Source organism: Thalassophryne amazonica, chromosome 19 (assembly GCF_902500255.1).
Source record: "Thalassophryne amazonica chromosome 19, fThaAma1.1, whole genome shotgun sequence".
NCBI lineage: Eukaryota > Metazoa > Chordata > Actinopteri > Batrachoidiformes > Batrachoididae > Thalassophryne > Thalassophryne amazonica.
The window spans coordinates 57526322-57545099 of NC_047121.1; the positions used below are offsets into that span (position 1 = coordinate 57526322).

Sequence of the window (18778 nt, forward strand, 5' to 3'; positions counted from 1 at the left end):
ACTCTGACCTGTGTCCAATCACAAGCTGGGTGGTGCTGAGGTTCGAGGTCACAAAGAGATGCTGTGATTTCAAACGGCAGAAGTTATTAAAATGAGCTGGCTGTGTTCCATAATTCACTGTTATTAAATCTTGTTCCAACAATCAAATCTAATGAGTTCTGCTCCAGTCAGAACGTTTCCTCTCCTGTAAACACTCGACTTCCCGCAGCATGAATGAAGAGATACAAGTTGCCACAGCAACACGCCCTGCTCCTGTCTCCTTCTCTAAACCAGACCGATGCTGCAGATATCCACCCAAGCTGTGGGAAAGACATCAGAAGTCAACACAGCTGAGGTGACAACAAACTGCTCAGCGTCCTCCTCCGAGGGCGTCACCGAACAAACCCCAGCCTCCATTTCATCTGTTTGTTTTGTTTACCAAAGTGTTTTCAAAAGGCTGTCCAATCACAGTCACTGAAGCTTACGTATAGGTGCTTCAGAGTTGTCATGATGTCTTGGTGACTTTGTCCCGAGTTCTCTCAGTCAGCTGTTTGTCCTATCCTGGCTCTGAGGTCCACCGGTGCCGGTGCTTAACCCTTTATACTGTAGCATGAAGAGAAGGAGAAGCTACGCTCTCCCTGGACAGGACACTAGATTGCACTTGATTCCAGATTACTTCCACAGCCAAGACCAGTACAGCTCTGAGAACTTGTGCCAATCTATCTATCTCAGTTTGCACCATCCAGAACCTTCACTTACATACATTTTGTCCATTTGTCATATCTGAAGAAGGTTTTAGACAGTCGCATGTGATCAGACTGTTGAAGGCACATCTGACTGACCTGCAGCCACAATGAAAACCTTGTTATAGATTAAACAAATCTGAGAAGCATCAGTTCTCATGAGAAACAGGTAACCTCTCCACCTCTACTCCTTGTAACTGCACCGTTCCTCCGGGCTCCCTCTCATTCACACACATCTACTCCATCTTGCTGCTACTGCCGTTCTTTCCAGAGTGTATCTCCACATCTCTAGGCTCATCTCACCCTGCTCTCTGCTCTCACTACAGATCACAATGTCATCTGTAAACATCATAGTTCATGAAGACTCCTGTTTGGTCTCGTCCATCAGCCTGTCCTTCACCATTGCAAACAAGAAAGGGCTCAGAGCCAATACTTGGTATAATCCCATCTCCACCTTGAATGCATCTGTCATTCCTCCTGCACATCTCACTACTGTCACACTGTCCTTGTACATATCTTGCACCACTCTCATGTACATCACTGCGACTCCAGACTTCCTCATGTAATACCACAACTCTTCTCTTGGCACCCTGTCATAAACTTTCTCTAAATCCACAAACACACAATGTAACTCCTTCTGACCTTCTCTATACTTCTCCATCAGCACTCCCAGAGCAAACACTGCATCTGTAGTGCTCTTTCACAGCATAAAGCCACACTGCCGCTCTCAGATCTTCACCTCTTTTTAAAGCTGAGCTTCAAATTACTTGTGTTGTAGTTGGTTGGAAATTATGGAGGAAAAAAGCAGTGAATGACTGAACAAATCATTTCAGACCATTTAAAAACCTGGTATCATTTACAGTTTGTGTTATTAATAATCACTGAAGCTGTGAAGCTGAATGTTCTCACAGTTTAAAGGCTTGTCGTTTTTCAGATATTGAGTCCCCAGCATGCTGCAGGTGGCTCGATGATGAAACAGTTTTCTAACTGTCCAGGTTTAAGACGTCACTGAAATGACAACTGAAATGTTTTCTTCCACTGACCTGCCGGATGCCGAGGCGATAGGCCAGGATGCGATCGACAGCGTTGGGTTCCATCTGTGTCCACTGGAGCTTGAAGCCATAGACTCTGGGCCGGTTCTGCCACAGCGCGCTGTAGGTGTCGTAGTAAAACTCTGGTGCGTAGGCCTTCCCTGAGGACACAGGTGGGATGATGTAAAACATTTTCGCAGTGATCACTATTTCTAGATCTCAGGATCAAGTGATGACACTGATGTCAAAGATTGTATTCGCTGTGGAAACTGTAACATCACACATACAGATGTGCTTTCTGATCTGACAGCGCGATATGAAGGTACAACGAAACCAGCACGATGATCGGTCATGCCAAAAACCTGAGTCCCTGAATCTGAACTAAAAATGAAATTAAAAACATCCACCGTCAAACAGGAGCAGAACCCATAACCTCCTTAACTGAAACCAAAATACTGATGAATCTCAATGAATTCTGAGTCTGAAGGAGTTTTAGAAAAAGAGGAAGAGGCGTGCTGATGCGAAGAAGGAGCAGGATTATGAAGCCAAACTTAATCTGACAGGAAATGGACGGGGAAAACCACCACATACACAGCGTGTGAGCTTTCTGGCTGATCTCTGCAGGTTGGAGGATTAAAACTCTGAGAAAGCAGAGGCACCTGAACGGATGAAGACTCTCACACGCATGACCTGATAACACAAACCTGAATACTGATTGGCTGACTCAGCCGTATCCACGGTTATTAAACTGACTCATATGATATTAGCAAAGCTTTATTTCTGCAGATGGAGTTAAAACAGGATGTAAAGCAACTTTTCCAGGTTTTTCAAAAAGAACATTTCCCTGTGATGAGCAGGACAGGTACAGTAAGTGAATTAGTCAAGAGAGTCAACCAGCCAGTGAATCAGCCAGTGTATCAGTCAGTGTATCAGTCAGCCAGTGAATCAATCAATCAATCAGCCAGTGAATCAGTCAGTCAGTGGGTCAATGAGTCACTCACTCAGTGAATCAGTCAATCAGCCAGTGAATCGGTGAATCAGACAGCGAGTCAGCCAGCCAGTGTATCAGTGATTCATTCAGTGAGTCAGTCATTAGGTCAATGTGCCACTCACACAGAGAATCAGGCAATCAATCAGTCAGTGAATCAGTGAGTCAGAGAGTCTTTCAATCAGTCAGTGAATAAGTGAGTCAGTTAATAAGTCAGTCAGTGAGTCAGCTGGGTAGTGAGTCAGTCTACAAAATTTCCATGATTAACTGCATAAAACCTGCATTTTCAGCTCTGTAATGTTGGATTTCTGATAAATCCACATGAGCAGCACCAAACCTCCTATTTTGGACCATGTTGGCATCTTTCAACACAATAATTATCAGGTATCATTTAATATATTGTTTAAGTTGGCACAGTGTCTAGATGCCTTCAGGAACATGTCCAGGAGACCTTTTGTTTACATGTTATGTCAAAGCCTTGCTGCTAATCACTGGGTCCCGGGTTAGGGTTAGACATCATTGGGTGCCATGTCATTCAGAGTCTGACACATGCATCATTACTGGTCAACTTTCTAAACACCTGAGCCAATCACAGCAATACTTCACACGGAGGAGTGATTCTAAAGAACACTGAAGCTGAATCTCAACCCTGATGACATCACTGATTCCACTGGAAACATGAGTGACAGCTGTTAAGTCGGCACAGCAAGTCACGCCACATTTTGTTGGCAGTTATTAAATGTGACGAGGACATCGTCACCCCTCAGAACTATATGTCCAAATGAGCATATCTCACCCATATTGGCCTCTCTTCATTGGCTTCTTGTTAATTCTAGAATAGAATTTAAAATTCTTCTTCTTACTTATAAGGTTTTGAATAATCTGGTCCCATCTTATCTTAGGGACCTCATAGTACCATATCACCCCAATAGAGCGCTTCGCTCTCAGACTGCAGGCTTACTTGTAGTTCCTAGGGTTTGTAAGAGTAGAATGGGAGGCAGAGCCTTCAGCTTTCAGGCTCCTCTCCTGTGGAACCAGCTCCCAATTCAGATCAGGGAGACAGACACCCTCTCTACTTTTAAGATTAGGCTTAAAACTTTCCTTTTTGCTAAAGCTTATAGTTAGGGCTGGATCAGTTGACCCTGAACCATCCCTTAGTTATGCTGCTATAGACTTAGACTGCTGGGGGGTTCCCATGATGCACTGAGTGTTTCTTTCTCTTTTTGCTCTGTATGCACCACTCAGCATTTAATCATTAGTGATTGATCTCTGCTCCCCTCCACAGCATGTCTTTTTCCTGGTTCTCTCCCTCAGCCCCAACCAGTCCCAGCAGAAGACTGCCCCTCCCTGAGCCTGGTTCTGCTGGAGGTTTCTTCCTGTTAAAAGGGAGTTTTTCCTTCCCACTGTCGCCAAGTGCTTGCTCACAGGGGGTCGTTTTGACCGTTGGGGTTTTTACGTAATTATTGTATGGCCTTGCCTTACAATATAAAGCGCCTTGGGGCAACTGTTTGTTGTGATTTGGCGCTATATAAATAAAATTGATTGATTGATTGATATGTAGTCCTCTGATTGGCTGACAGGCATTTGACAGCTTTTTTTTCTCCATCAAATGATTAAATGAGAAAGAAATGACCTGATTGAAGTAAATATCTGATCAATTGTCAGAGTGATTTATTGATGGGAGCCTCAGAATTAATACGAGCTGTTGCTGTTCTATCTTTATTACTGTGACCAATCAGCGGGCTTGAAGTATGACTCAGTCTGACATATGACTCAGCGTCTGCCATGTGATTCAGAGTCTGCAACATGATTCAGTCTGACATCATTCAGCATCTGCCATGTGACTCAGTCTGACATATCTGTCTGCCACGTGATTCTGAGTGTGCCACATGATTCAGTCTGACACGTGATTCAGTCTGACATATGATTCAGAGTCTGACACGTGATTCAGTCGGACATATGATTCATAGTCTGCCACGTGATTCAGTCTGCCACATGATTCAGAGTGTGCCATGTGATTCAGTATGACACATGATTCAGAGTCTGACACATGATTCAGTTTCTGCCATGTGATTCAGCGTGGACCATATGATTCAGTCTGACACGATTCAGTGTCTGCTGTTGGGGTTCGCCCCTGGTTCTGTCTGGTCTATCTGGGTCGCTGCTCTCTGTGTTTCCAGGTGAAGTTGCTGTGGCAAGTTTGTTTGGTGCATGAGCTGCTGGTGATGTCATGGCTCATCTCCTGTGCTGTCAAACTGCACATGAGAGCTGTCTAAACGGCGTCTTTACATCAGGGCTCCACCCCATCTGTCAAGACAGCATGTGGCGTCTCATGGCTGATCAGCATTCCCGATGAGTTGGTGTCCACAGCCGACGGTCAGCTCGTCTCATCACATTCCAGATTTAACCTCGGATCCTCCATTGGGTCGGGGCCAGAATCTCTGATTACCTCCAGCGTGAACCTCAGTGTTCCTCTGGGTTGAAAGCGCACTCAGCCGGTAACCTGATCTTATGTTTGTCTAAGTGTACTTGGTTTGGCGTCTCTTGCCGTTATATTGGAGCTAATGTCACTTCTCGTCTTTTTCCGCTGTGAGTCTCTGGGCTCAGTACATACCTGCTGTTAACGCTCTGCAGGGAGCCTCCGCGCTCCGCACGTTCCGTCGTGACTATTCTGCTGTGAGCTTCCAGGCTCACAAACGTAACTTATCGTGTTTTCCACGCTGTCGCTTCCAGGCTCATTGTGTAACTTGTCGTGTTGCCGTGATGTTCCAGGCTTAGAATGCAACCTGTTCCATTCCATGAACGTAATCAGTTTTGTTTTTCCTGTTACAAGCCTCCAGGCTCAATCAGCTGTATTTTATTTCCTGTGCAAGTTTTCTAGTTCAGACATAACCATCTGTGTATTTCTTTGTGAGCTTTTAGGTTTGTAATGTTAAATATCATTCATGTTTTTCCACGGTCATGCCTTCATGCCTCTTGCTTTAACCCTGACGCATTCTGTTTTCCGCCTGGTGCGTCATCACACATCGCACTACTCAGCTGTTAATTTGTCAGTCTCTTCTTTAACGTGCTGTTTAGTGATCAGCTGTAATTCAGTTCCCAGAGATTGTGCATCCATGCTATTCAGTAACTATGTGCACAGTATCATCGGTGATCAGATCTACTAACAGTCTGGAGTGGGTCCGCACACAGTGGCTAAGTTATTCAGTGAATGCAGCTGTGGTTGTCTGAGTGCAGTCACACAGGGAACTCTGCTGTCTTGCTGCACGTTTCTGAGCCTGGCACCTGGAGCTGTCATCTGACTGCCACATGTGCACACCTTTGGGGTGTGTTATGTAGGACTGAAATCCTCAAGGAACAAAGACTTTGATCCTGAACTTTGATCTGAACTCCTGAATGAAATGAACTTTAATCTGAACTGAATTCCTGTATGAACTGACACTTTGATTTGAACTGGAACTCAGAATTAACTATTTGAGTGTAGTTTTGACTTTTACTTCTAGATGTGTGCCCAAATGCACTTGCACAACCTCACCTGCTCTCTTGTTCTCCCCTGCAGTTCTTCCAGTTCCAGCAGCTCTGCAGGCTCACTTCACCTGGTCCCAGTCCTGTCTGACCTGTCTGTCCCATCAGTCAGGTCCCCGTGGTTCCAGTCCTTGTCCTGTTGCCCTTTCTGCCTCGTCAGTCAGGTTCCCTTCATCCATCCTGTCTGTCCCGTCAGACAAGTCCTCATGGTCCGGTCCACCTGGTTTTTGTCCTTCCACTGCGCAGTCCCCTTTTTGTTCAACAAACCCTTGTTTATTTCACTGTCTGCCTTACTGCTCCTGCATTTGGGTCAAACATCCAAACCCGGTCCTCGACCGTAACAATCTGCCATGTGATTCAGAGTGTGCCATATAATTCAGTCTGACACGTGATTCGGCGTCTGCGATGCGATTCAGAGTCTCCCGCAGTTGTCACTGTGGTCTGTCCCCTGTCTCTATTTGATCTGTTAGTCGTGTCATTTTCCTATTTTACACACTTTAGCCATTCTTGAGTTCCACTCTAGTTTTATGTCTTTCTTCCTTGGTTTTGTATTTAGTTACATTGTGGTTCTCCTTTTAGTTTGATTACTAATTATGGTGTGTTTATAGGTTCTACTCACCCTCAGTGCTCTTTGTGGTTACTTTCACTCTTAGTCAGTCCCTGTGTGTGTTTGTAGGTGTGTCTCTGTCACCAGTTCTTCCTCACAGCTGTTCATAGCGTTCCTGCCAGTTTAGTTTTCCTTTGTTGTTCATGTCTGCTTGCCCTGGTGTTGCTGCTGACTCTTATCCTGTGCTCCTGTCGATTTGGACTCATCAGCATATGGTAAACAAATCATTTTTCCCCTACACCTGTCTGGTCTGTGTCTGCATTTTTGGGTTCAATCCTGCCATATTCCCAAACACTGGGAGGAAGTGGCTTACAACAAAAGGTTCAGAAACAAAAACATTTGGTGGGAAGATGAGAACTCCAGTTGATCCATTACTCTGACTGACAGAAAGTCGACTGATGCAAACGTGACAGTAAAGGAAACAAACTTTTAAAATGCAGATTTCTTTGCTCATTTCGTCCCTCTGGAAGTTTGGAAAATATTCCAGAGTGTTCCCGGCTGAGCTCCAGGATGAGTGCGGTTTAAAAATGCCGGTGTTACGTTCATACCTGATTACTGACACAAACGGCACACGGAGGACGACAAGCGGAACACAATCGCCGTCATTTTCCATCCTGTGCTTACACGTTTCCCCATTTAAACAGTTTGTGCTGCCGGTTGCATAACGTGCTGACTGTACGGCGTCCGACGCCGATAAGAGGCTTAGTGCAGGATGCTGGTTTCACAGGAAGCGAGCGCTGACAGGGCAAGTCAGCGGCCCTTTCATCACCAGGGGACGGCAGTAGGGGCGAGCTGGCTGCCTGTTCCAGTGCGAAATGCGGAGCCGGAAGATGCAGCTGTCAGCATCTCTGAGACCAAACCTGACGACAACAATCAGTCTGAAAATACGGTCAAAGTGAATGGCGACGGGACAAGCGATAAACTGCAGCAGCTCGTACATATTTAACGGCCGCAGTCCGAACCCCGGAGACTACAAACAGACTTCGAATAAAGTGGCTCCGACGACTGAGCGAGGACGAGACGAGTTTCAGAACCTCAAACGCCATCAGATGAAACGCTGCGATTCTCTGACAAGATAAACTCTAATTAACGGCGGTCTTCTCATCCTGGAGATGTAAACATGGCAAGCTCGTAAACAGCTTTAAACATTTCCCAACAGACACCAAACCTCATCCAGGGCGGCGCAGGATTAAGGTCAGAGGGAAAACCGCAAACACTTCCAAAACTTAGGGACTGAAGTTGGACTGCTGCGATACAAACATCAAATCACGAATATTAAAGAAGTCAAACGAGAGCTGTTTATAGAACACTATGAAGAACTTACAGAAAAATAAAAGACTAAAAAACGGAAAATGAAGGATGAGGTTCAGTCAGACTTCACAGCGAATGAAGAAGATCCTCAAAAAACACATTCAGACAACCCTCAGGTTCCTCAGGCCCCGAACCAAGACTAGCAACGCCAAAGTCCAGATAAAACAAGTCCTGAACCAGGTCGGACATCAGAACTAATACAGAACAAGTTTGTTTGAAAAATTCCCAGAGGCAGGTCCAAAATTAAAACCAAGATTTCTCAAAATAAGGTTAACAACTGCAAAGTCCAAGTTCAAGACCAACCAGTCTCATGTCCCAAATTAAAAACTTGTTTAATTTCCCCAAAACCAACAGCAGGTCTCAAATTCCAAATCCAGAAAAACGAGTCCCACATAAAATTATAAAGTCAAGAACACATCTCACCGTTGGTCCACATCAAAGCCAACAATGCTTAAAGACATTCTGTAAATAAAATGTAACATCATCTCAAAGAAAGGTATTACTAAACTTGGCTATAGCTGAGCAGCTAGCATCTTCCTGAACTTACTTCAAGTTCAGCGTTAAACGTTTCAGCTCTCTGGTTTTTTTATCCTAATGCTCAATCCTCGTCAGAAAATGAGAAACATTTTATTGTGATATTCCAGCTTCCCTCATCTGAATGAAAAAGAAGCATCCAGGTCAGGCAGACTCACCAGTGACGAGGAAGGTGCAGCGCCCCGCCCCTGCCTCATTGGTGATGTCACAGGTGTACTCGCCGTAACCCTCACGGTTGAGGGCTCGGACTTGGTAGATGGTGTCATCGCGCTGTTCGCTGAACTGTCCGACGGTGAGGAGGCGGGAGCCTAGTTTCCACTCGTACTGCAGCATGCGTGCAGGGTGAGCCCGCAGCAGGCGGCAGCTGAGGCTGAAGGCCCGGCCCAGAGCCTGTCGGATCTCCGTGTACACTGGCTCCACCGTGGGCGGGACTGAGGGGTTATAAGACAGGACAAGCTCACAGTCAATGCTGTCAAAGTGTGTCAGCAATATAATGGTGTCAATAAAGTTATATATCATTTAAACTCTACATCAAAACATTCAAGATTATAGATTTCAACATTCGCAGATTTACTAAATTAATAAATACATTGTTTTATAAATATTCAGACACTGAAGTCATACTGCTAGCTTCTGGGAAAGCCAAGTGATTGAACAGATCAATAAATGAGTTCAAACGCTCCAATGTTTAACACAACTCAAAACTTTGTTCTATTTCATTCCTCCTGACCACCAGAGGGCGGTGCTTTAGCACCTGGATAAATACATGTGCACAGCACAGAGGATAAATACATGTGCACAGCACAGAGGTCGAGAATATATACCAACAAAGTCACGCCATTGGATGTGACCTGGGTGACGTCACTGGTTGTCTTTATATACCAGATGCACCCAGCGCTCGCTTCTTTTCTACATTCTCGCCTTCTTAGAGGTTGAGAATGCATTTAGCTGCAATTGCCGCTCTCGCTTGTAGCCTCGCAACCCACCTTCGGTTGGAGCTACGTGCACTGCACACGTCCTCCAGAGGCTGCGAGACACGGCTTCACCGTTTTTTCTATCCTTTGACTGACGCCTGTCATGAGTACACCTTAAACGCTGGGTGCGCGCCTTCGCCGCTGTCCTGCTGGGTATTTTCCTCTGTGCACATTAGCTGTGTTGTTTTGATGAAAGCTGGCTATTTGTTTAGTTGTGTCACTAACCCTGTTAACTACGTGGTAGTGCTTGCATCAGAACCAGTATAGAGTACTGTGTTGGGCTTGCCGTGAGTGTTTTCCACTCCCTGAAGTACTTCGTCTGCGCTGCTGCCATTTTGCTAAGTTTAACAGCTCCGCTAGCAGCTAGTGTTGTCGTCATTGCTGTAAGTGACTTAGCACTTGGGCTGTGAGTTTTTTGGCTGTGTGCGTCGTGTTATTACTGTGGCTGTGAGTGTTCACGCTCCGTGCCTTGTATTAACTTTTACACTGTGAGTGCTTCACGCTCAGGGCCTTGTATTAGCTTTTACACTGTGAGTGCTTCACAGAGTGTTTCACACGACACAGCTCTCCTACTGAACCATGTCTCTCAGTTAGGATTCGCAGTGAACTTTGCAAAGAGTTCTCTTGTTCCCAGTCAACAAACAACCTTCATTGGCATTGCCATCAACTCCCTGGCTATGACTGCATCGCCATCCCCGCAGAGAGTGGACAATGTAATTCGTCTCATCTCACACATTCAACAGGCTGTGACGCCGCCCTTTGGTTTGCTGCTCCGGTTGATGGGCAAATTGACTGCAATGTCGCTAGTGGTACCTTTGGGACTTCCGTTTTTACGTCCCCTACAGATTTGGATCAACTCAAAGTTGCATCAGCACAGGCTTGTACGACTCTCCAAACAGTGCCTTCTGCACCTCAGACCCTGGGGGAACGTGGACTTCATCTGCAAGGGTGTCCCTCTAGGCTCCATCCCTTCTCGCTGAGAGGTGGTTGTTACAGATGCATCACTCAATGGTTGGGGGGCCGTGTGGAATCACAGGATGGTGAGGGGTGTCTGGAGACTCCAACACATAAACGTGCTGGAGCTTCGCGCTGTGCGACTGGCTCTCAAGCATTTCCTCCCGGCACTGAGAGGAAGACATGTTCTTGTCCGGTTGGACAACACGTTAACAGTCTATCACATAAACCATCGGGGGGGGGCACCAGGTCCAATCACTCATTGGCAGAAACTCGGAGGCTTCTCTTATGGGCGTTGCCTTGCCTTCAAAGTGTCAGAGCATCTGGCACTTTGACGTCTGCCTGGCGTACAGAACAGCACTGCGGACTTACTCTCCAGACAGAAACCATCACCGGGAGAGTGGAGACTGAACCCGATTGTGGTCCAAATGATCTGGCAGAACTACGGTGTAGCGGAAGTGGACCTTTTCGCTTCAAGCACCTCGACACATTGCCCATGGTGGTACTCCCTCTCGGAACCAGACAGGCCGCTGGGGCAGGATGCATTGGCTCACCCGTGGCCGGATTGCCTCCTTTATGCCTTCCCTCCTCTCCCACTGTTAATGTTGACACTGCACAGGATAGACCAGAGCAGCCACAGGGTGCTGCTGGTTGCTCCGTTCTGGCCGGGGAGGATTTGGTTTCCCATGATTTACAAACTCCTCAAGGGGGAACCTTAGGCTCTCCCGGAGAGGAAGGATTTGTTGTCACAGCTACAGGAGAGGATTTGGCACCCTCACCCAGAACACCTTCAACTGTATGTGTGGCCGTTGAGGGGCCGGACTCTGTGTTAAGTTCTTGTGACCAGGCTGTTGTTCAGACTATCCTTAATTCATGTGCTGCTTCTACCAGGGCTTTGTATGACAACAGATGGAAGCTGTTTGCACGGTAGTGTGAGAACCAAAAGTTAGACCCGGAGCGTTGCCCTGTGCCTATTCACCTCAAATATTTACAAGAACTGCTGGAGAAAGGACTTTCTGTCACTACCTTGAAGGTTTATGTTGCTGTAATCTCTGCCCGGCATGTCTACGTTGATGGCCGGTCAGTGGGTTCACATCTCTTAGTGTGTCATTTTTTTGAAAGGTGCTCTACGTTTGCGGCCTCCAAGGCTTGCACGTGTACCTTCATGGGACCTCCTCTAGTCCTGGAGAGTTTAAGCTTATCCCCTTTCGAACCACTTGAAAGTGCTGATCTTAAATGGGTGTCAGTGAAGACTGCCTTTCTACTTGCACTGTCTTCGGCTAAGCGGGTGGGAGAGTTCCATGCCCTGTCAGTCGCTGGAGACTGTTTGCGATGGAATTCTGATGGATCTGGGGTTACGCTGTGGCCTAATCAGTCTTTTTTGCCCAAGAGAATTTCAACCTTTCATGTTAACCAGCCAGTTTCCTTGGCTGTGTACGAGTATGTCCCGCATTCTGATCCAGGATCATCTGTTTCAGGTTCCCTGTGTCCTGTCCGAATGTTGAAGCAGTACATTAGTGCGACTGCCGGTATCCGAAAAACGGATGCCCTGTTTGTGTGTTACGGTGATCACAAAAGAGGATGTGCTGTCTCAAAGCAGCGACTCTCGCATTGGGTCATGGATGCCATTTTACAAGTATACAGGTTCAGAGGTCTTCAGCCTCCTAAAGTTATGTGCCATTCCACCAGAGGGGTGTCCACCTCCTGGACTGCACTGAGAGGTGTCCCTTTGAGTGATATTTGTGCTGCTGCTACATGGGCTTCGTCCTGTACCTTCGCTCGCTATTACAGACTGAATGTGGCTGCTCCTCCTGCGGTGACTTCGGCGATGTTGTCTGCCTCCACTCCCCACTGCTGATGCAAGGTGAGTGTGACTCTTCGTAACCTTGTTGGTATTAAGTCATCCAGGTGCTAAAGCACCGCCCTCTGGCGGTCAGGAGGAATGAAACAGAACGCGAGTTACGAATGTAACTACGGTTCTATGAATTCCGGTCCTAATTTTTTGAAAAATGATTTCTCACTAAAGAAGCGAAGGTCAAAAAAGCATTCAGACGTTTTACTGATGACACATTAGTTCCTAACAAAATTAACTTTAAGAAATTTTATTCTCAGTTTTCTGGAGTGGCAATTTAAAAAAAATGCAAAAAGATTTAAAAATGCAAAAGATTAAAAAAAATCTTACTTTTATCAGTTTGAGTAAAACCCAAACAGTAAAAAACCCTTTAAACCTCTTAAGCATTTAAAGTGTGTGCAGCAGTGCTCTGCTCAAAGGCACAAAGGCAGAGTCTCAGCTTTCTTCAAACCTCGCAACAGAAGCTCAGCCGAGGATTTTAAGTGTCACCTGACAGATTAACATCGTGTTCCCGAAACATCGAAGTCTAAGCGAAAAAAATAAAAATTAAATCCTCCTAATCTGCATCCTGCTGGAAGGATGGAGCGAGAAGGTTTCTGTGACGTCTGAACAGTGGGCGGGGCTTCACGACCTTCTGATCTTTTCCGCTAAAAGAGCTGAGAAGCCTTCAGGCTGTTTTAGGCAGTTTCATTAAGATTTATGATTATATTTTATAATTTATTAAATAGCCAACATTTTAAATGCAGACTTGCTCATTTATCAAAATACCAACAAACAAACAAATAAATCTGACAGTTCCTAATTGGAATTCATAACATTATTACAAGTTTGTATATTTTAAACAGCAGTTTCTGATGAAATGGTATTGATTGTTTGTTGTGGGAAATGTTTGACAAAGATCAAGACAATTAAAAAAAAAATGAGGTAAATGAAGTGAAATTTTAAAAAAGGGTTGCTGTGGTTTTGTTGGAGTCTTTAATTCTTTTACATTTGGTTCTTTTTATTCAATAAAGATTTTCTGAAATGTAATTATTCTTCATTTGGTCATGAAATGTTGACACATTGATCCTCCAGCTGCACAAAATCCTCTAAACCTTTTAAAACTTTAAAGAAGTGACATCATTAGTGAGTTGGTCCAGAGACCAGCAGTGCATTGTGGGAAATCTGGGCCCAATGAGATGACTCAGCTGAGGCACCCAGATGACCTTTAGGTGTTCTTGGACTGGTTCCCTCACAGGACAAAGGTTCTGGAAACATTTCCGTGGGGTTGAGATGAACCAACGACATTTTCCTCCGTAACCCCTGGCAACCAACAACATGTCCGTGCAGGCTCATAGGCGTGCACGGCTGGCTGACCAACGGTCACTACCAGTAGCTTATAGAGTCTTCAGGCTTTTATTTTTATTTTTTCCTGACATCAGACAAAGTGGGAGCAGATTAGGACGCACCAACCGTCACAGAGACTTTACGTCAAAATTCACCCAAAAGCTGTTTCCTGTAATTTTTCTGACATTTAATGTGAAAACATGGACGACTCACTTACTCATCATCTTCAGACTTCGTAGATCACAGACCTGGTTCTGATCTGCAGCATTTCCTCATATCCTTATGATTCTACTAACTTAAGTTTGGGAATAGCAGACCTGAATAAAACTCATGGAGAAGCTTTCTGGTAGTGTATTTGATTTTCCTGAGTTTTATAATATCTCTTCAGGTAAGTCCGTCCCAAGGATTGTTGCTGCCTGTGCTTATCTTCAGGTTACACAGTGTGAAGTGAACAAGAGTCTACGACTTCCTCTGGACAGGACACCAGTCCACCACAACTTCTTCCCCAGGCAAAGACCAGTGAAGTGTCTTCTTGTTCAAGAACACAGACCGGTAGTTTGACCGAGAATCAAACCCAGGTTTACCCAACTTCTAATCCACTGATCTACCTGCTCAGGCAGACACAGGGTTATCATGCAATATCACTGCACACACATTTGGTGTAGTTACTTGGACATTTTGATGGTGTTTCCCTCTTGTTCGTAATTATGTATTTAATAAATGTGGATATGCTACATCTTAACAGACTCAGTTAAATTAATAAATCATGCTCTCCAACTGAAAGATCACGCTCTTGAATAAAGAGCGTGATCTTTTCATACTCCACTTCTTTACCCTTTGTGGGATGGTTGGAGGACAGTGAGGAGATAAATAAATGTAAATGTCATAATATAAATCTCCCTCATAAATGTCCCTCATGACCAGTAGATCAAAGTTCTCAACCTACTGGTCAATCTTCATTCCAACTCTCATCTATGGTCATGAGGGTTGGGTCATGACGAAAAGAACTAGACCACCAGTATAAGTGGTCAAAAATGGGTTTCCTCAGGAGGGTGGCTGGTGTCTCCCTTAAAGATAAGGTGAGAAACTCTGTCATCAGTGAGGAGCTCGGAGTAGAGCCACTGCTCCGTCGCACTGAGAGAAGCCACCTGAGGTGGTTTGGGCATCTAGTTAGGATGTCCCCTGGACACCTCCCTAGGGAGGTGTTCCAGGCATGTCCAGCTGGGAGGAGACCCCAGGGAAGACCCAGGAGTAGGTGGAGAGATTATATCTCCACAATGGCCTGGGAACGCCTTGAGATCCCTCAGTCAGAGGTGGTCAATGTGCCCTGGAAAAGGGAAGTTTGGGGTCCCCTGCTGGAGCTGTTGCCCCTGCGACCCGATCCCGGATAAGCGGTTGAAGATGAGTGAGTGAAATGTGCACAAGATTAACTCTGAACATACGTCATCTGTTCTGTGGCAATAAGAAGCACTTTACTTTGAGTTTGTTGTGTTGTGTGGGCCGCCAGAAGAGGAGGTACTGCTGGTCCACCACCAGAGGGCGCCCTGCCTGAAGTGCAGCTTCAGGCACGAGGGGGCGCTGCCGCCTTACAGGAACAGCCGAGGTGACAGCTGTCACTCATCAACTATGACAGCTGTCACCGATCATCTGCACTTCACCCTGGATAAAAGCAGGATGACACCTCCACCACGTCGCCGAGATATCGTACTTCTTTGAGAGGTAACTTTCTCTGCCTGCGTACTATATTGATTGATTCTAAGAGCTATTGTGTTGCAGCTGTCTACCCAGAGGACCGGCATGGGTCGCGACTGTTTCGTCCTTCCTCCCACCAGATAAGTGGTACTCAGACACTGCACGAGTGTGTGTAGAGGTGGAATTCCCAACGTTATTGTTACGGGGTGTATACACACCCACACGACACCTTCATTCATTGACTTGTATTTATTCTATGTATAATCTGCTGTGTGTGGTTGTGACATTCACAACAGTAAAGTGTTCACATTTAACTTCCTCTATTGTCCGTTCATTTATGCCCCCTGTTGTGGGTCCGTGTCACTACACTTTCCCAACATGTTGCGCCTCATACAGTAACATTACTCTTTAGCTTCTGCTCGCTAATGCAGTGTTTGTGTCACAATGAAGCACCATTATATTAATTTAGATTTTTGTTGCATGAAGCAGCAGCACCACATTACAAAAATAAATGTGACCAATAGACCAACTTGTGTTTTTTTTCCCTCTGTCTACATGACTGAGTGGAATCTGGACAGATGCGACTAATACTCCATTACGATATATTGTCCAGAAAATACAGTATTCTACCTCTAAGTTATTGATGGTTTTGAATATAACCGTTAAAGTCACATACAGCCCCGCTGCAGATCAGAAACAGTTTTTGGGAAGTTGGATCTGCTCTGTTGGTGCGGTGGACTTGAAGCCGTGCAAACAACACGTCGGTCTTTGTGGACTGATGTGAGATCTGTGAACACTCTGTGATGTTTGTCAAGCGAACCAATGATTAGTTTGGGTTCAGCAGCTGGAGTTTTCACAAGGTTTTGTCTCCATAGATAAAAGTCACAAGGATTCTTCTTTCACTGCCGGCAAAATACAATCTTTTCTTTATTATACTGTGTTGAAGCAGCAAGAAAATAAAAATCCTAATTAACAGTTTAGTAAAAACATCTTATGAATCACTGAACGTAATCATCTGTTATTCTTTCCAAACCCACAGAACAGGAACCAAAAACCCAAAGAAAGTTGAAATCCACCTGAGAGTTTGAAGCCGCTGGCGTCTCTTTAATTAATTAGATCTACATTAATTAGTTGACATGGACGCATCCACTGATGGTTGTTGGTGTAATTTGCTGCAGTTACATGTATGAACAAGGTTAATTAGCAAGTTGGTTTGTGTGTGTGTGTGTGTGTGTGTGTGTGTGTGTGTGTGTGTGTGTGTGTGTGTGTGTGTGTGTGTGTGTGTGTGTGTGTGTGTGTGTGTGTGTGTTACCCACAATGCACCACCAGGTGGATCAGCGCCTCTCTGGGCTTCACATTGAAGCCGTTGTATTGGCTCGTCTGGCAGCGGTACGTGCCGCTCATCTCTCGTGTCACATTGGCGATGCGCAGAATGCCGTCGTAACTCTCTGTCTGTGCCAAGCCGTCCGGCATCACAGCTGCCGCCGCCGCCCCGCCCTCCTCCACCCGCGACCACAGGATGATGGGTTTAGGCTTCCCTGAGACCAGACACTGCAGGTCCACAGTGTCACCTTCCTGTGCGATGAGGTGAGAGCGCCCCCTGGGAACAGTCAGCTCTGGAGGAACTGCAGAGGAGAGGTGAGGTATTTATCAGCACAGCAGGTATTAAACAAAAATTTAGATAATCAGTTATCACCTTCCCAGCAGGTGAGAGGCCCACATGGAGGATATTACAAATCCACCTGTCCGTCCAACCATCCACAGCTAGATCTTAGAAATCACTCCCTGATTCCCCCCATATTTGTTATGATGGTAGAACTGGAACCAAGAACGGGACTGGACCCTGATCCAGTGGCTGTCAAATCAAATTTTTAGTGACATGAAGCTGATCTTTTTCCAGCTTTTTGAGGATCATCTCAGCAACCATTTGTTGGTTTCCATCGTATCTGGTAAGAAGTTCGTACCTACAGTAAAAAGGTACTTAACCCCACTGGGTTATTACATTTATTTGAACTATTTTATATATTAAACCAACAGTGAAAAACCATTGACAATTATGATTTTTTTTTTTAAATAGTGCTCTTTAATCTCATAATGAAAATAAGCCTCTAAAACAATTAAAATTATTATTTTTTTAAAATACAGAGTAATCGACTGTTTAAGTACTGACTCCCGTTAATACAACGATGTAATCAGTTTTACTGAGAACAAAACCTGCACAGGAAGCCACCAGCGTGCGCGCGCACACGCAAAATGTTTAAAGACGTGAAAAGCTTCAGCGGCTGTGGTTAGCGAAGCTGTGGTTAGAGAAGCTTCAGCGACTGTAGAAGCTGCAGCAGTTGTAGTTAGAGAAGCTTGAGCTGCTGTGATTAGCAAAGCATCTGTTGCTTCAGCAGTTACACTGCAAATGTCATCGATATTTTATAAAATACAGTGTTTTAGCAGGTTTAAATTCAGCTCCACGCAATTTAAACCACCTAAAAATAACTCATCTATATATTAATACCCAAGTGCCCTCTGTGTGCGTGTTTGCATACGTGAGTGTGTATGGCTTCGATCACCGAGAAACCAGGGAGAGCTGGCATTTTCAGTTTGGTATGATGATGTATTTTGGGTCAAGGATGAACGCTGCGAAAACGGAACATTGATAGGACTAATATTTTTGGAGAAACTACGGCTATTAGCCACCAACACTGAACAATGGATGTTTATAATTACATTCTGGACACACACCATTCCAGCAGGGGGCGGTAAATCATCTATATATTAAAAGGCACTCTCAATTCCTGCGAACAACAGGCTGAAACTCTCCTTTGTACCAGCCTCGATCAAACTCTTAAACACAAAAGCACATTAGCACTTTACTCGCCCAAAAACTGTTTTTGTGTTATTTGTGTTTGTCTTTGTCAATGTCTTTTAATGCAACTCTGTAGTACTTTGCCCAAGACAAATTGCCCCTTGGGGACAATAAAGTTTATTCAAATCAATCAAAAAGCGTGTGTGCGTGATTTTATTTAGTACGTTCAATGTAAGTACATAATTTAATTGTAAATACGTTAAAATACATGGATGAGACAAGAAAGTAAAAACACTTATTTACATTGTGGTCCATTTAAAAATAAATTGATAAAATAGAAGTAATAATAAAATAAAAATAACAATAATGATAATAATAATAATAATAATAGTGTGTATATGATAAGAACCTAAACAATTTATAAATACATTAAGACAGTAAATTAACATTACAAATTACATAATT

The 18778-nt window shown here is 44.8% G+C and overlaps 1 protein-coding gene across 1 annotated transcript in view; it reads right to left on the bottom strand.

Moving 5' to 3' along the window:
- Positions 1-18778, bottom strand: part of mdga2a (MAM domain containing glycosylphosphatidylinositol anchor 2a) — a 59160-nt gene that overhangs the window by 21926 nt on the left and 18456 nt on the right. The window contains exons 8-10 of the mRNA XM_034195119.1: positions 16833-17141; positions 8877-9149; positions 1766-1914 (exon numbers count right to left, since the gene is read on the bottom strand). Coding sequence (XP_034051010.1) covers positions 1766-1914; positions 8877-9149; positions 16833-17141 — 731 coding nt within the window. The remainder of the gene's footprint in view (positions 1-1765; positions 1915-8876; positions 9150-16832; positions 17142-18778) is intronic.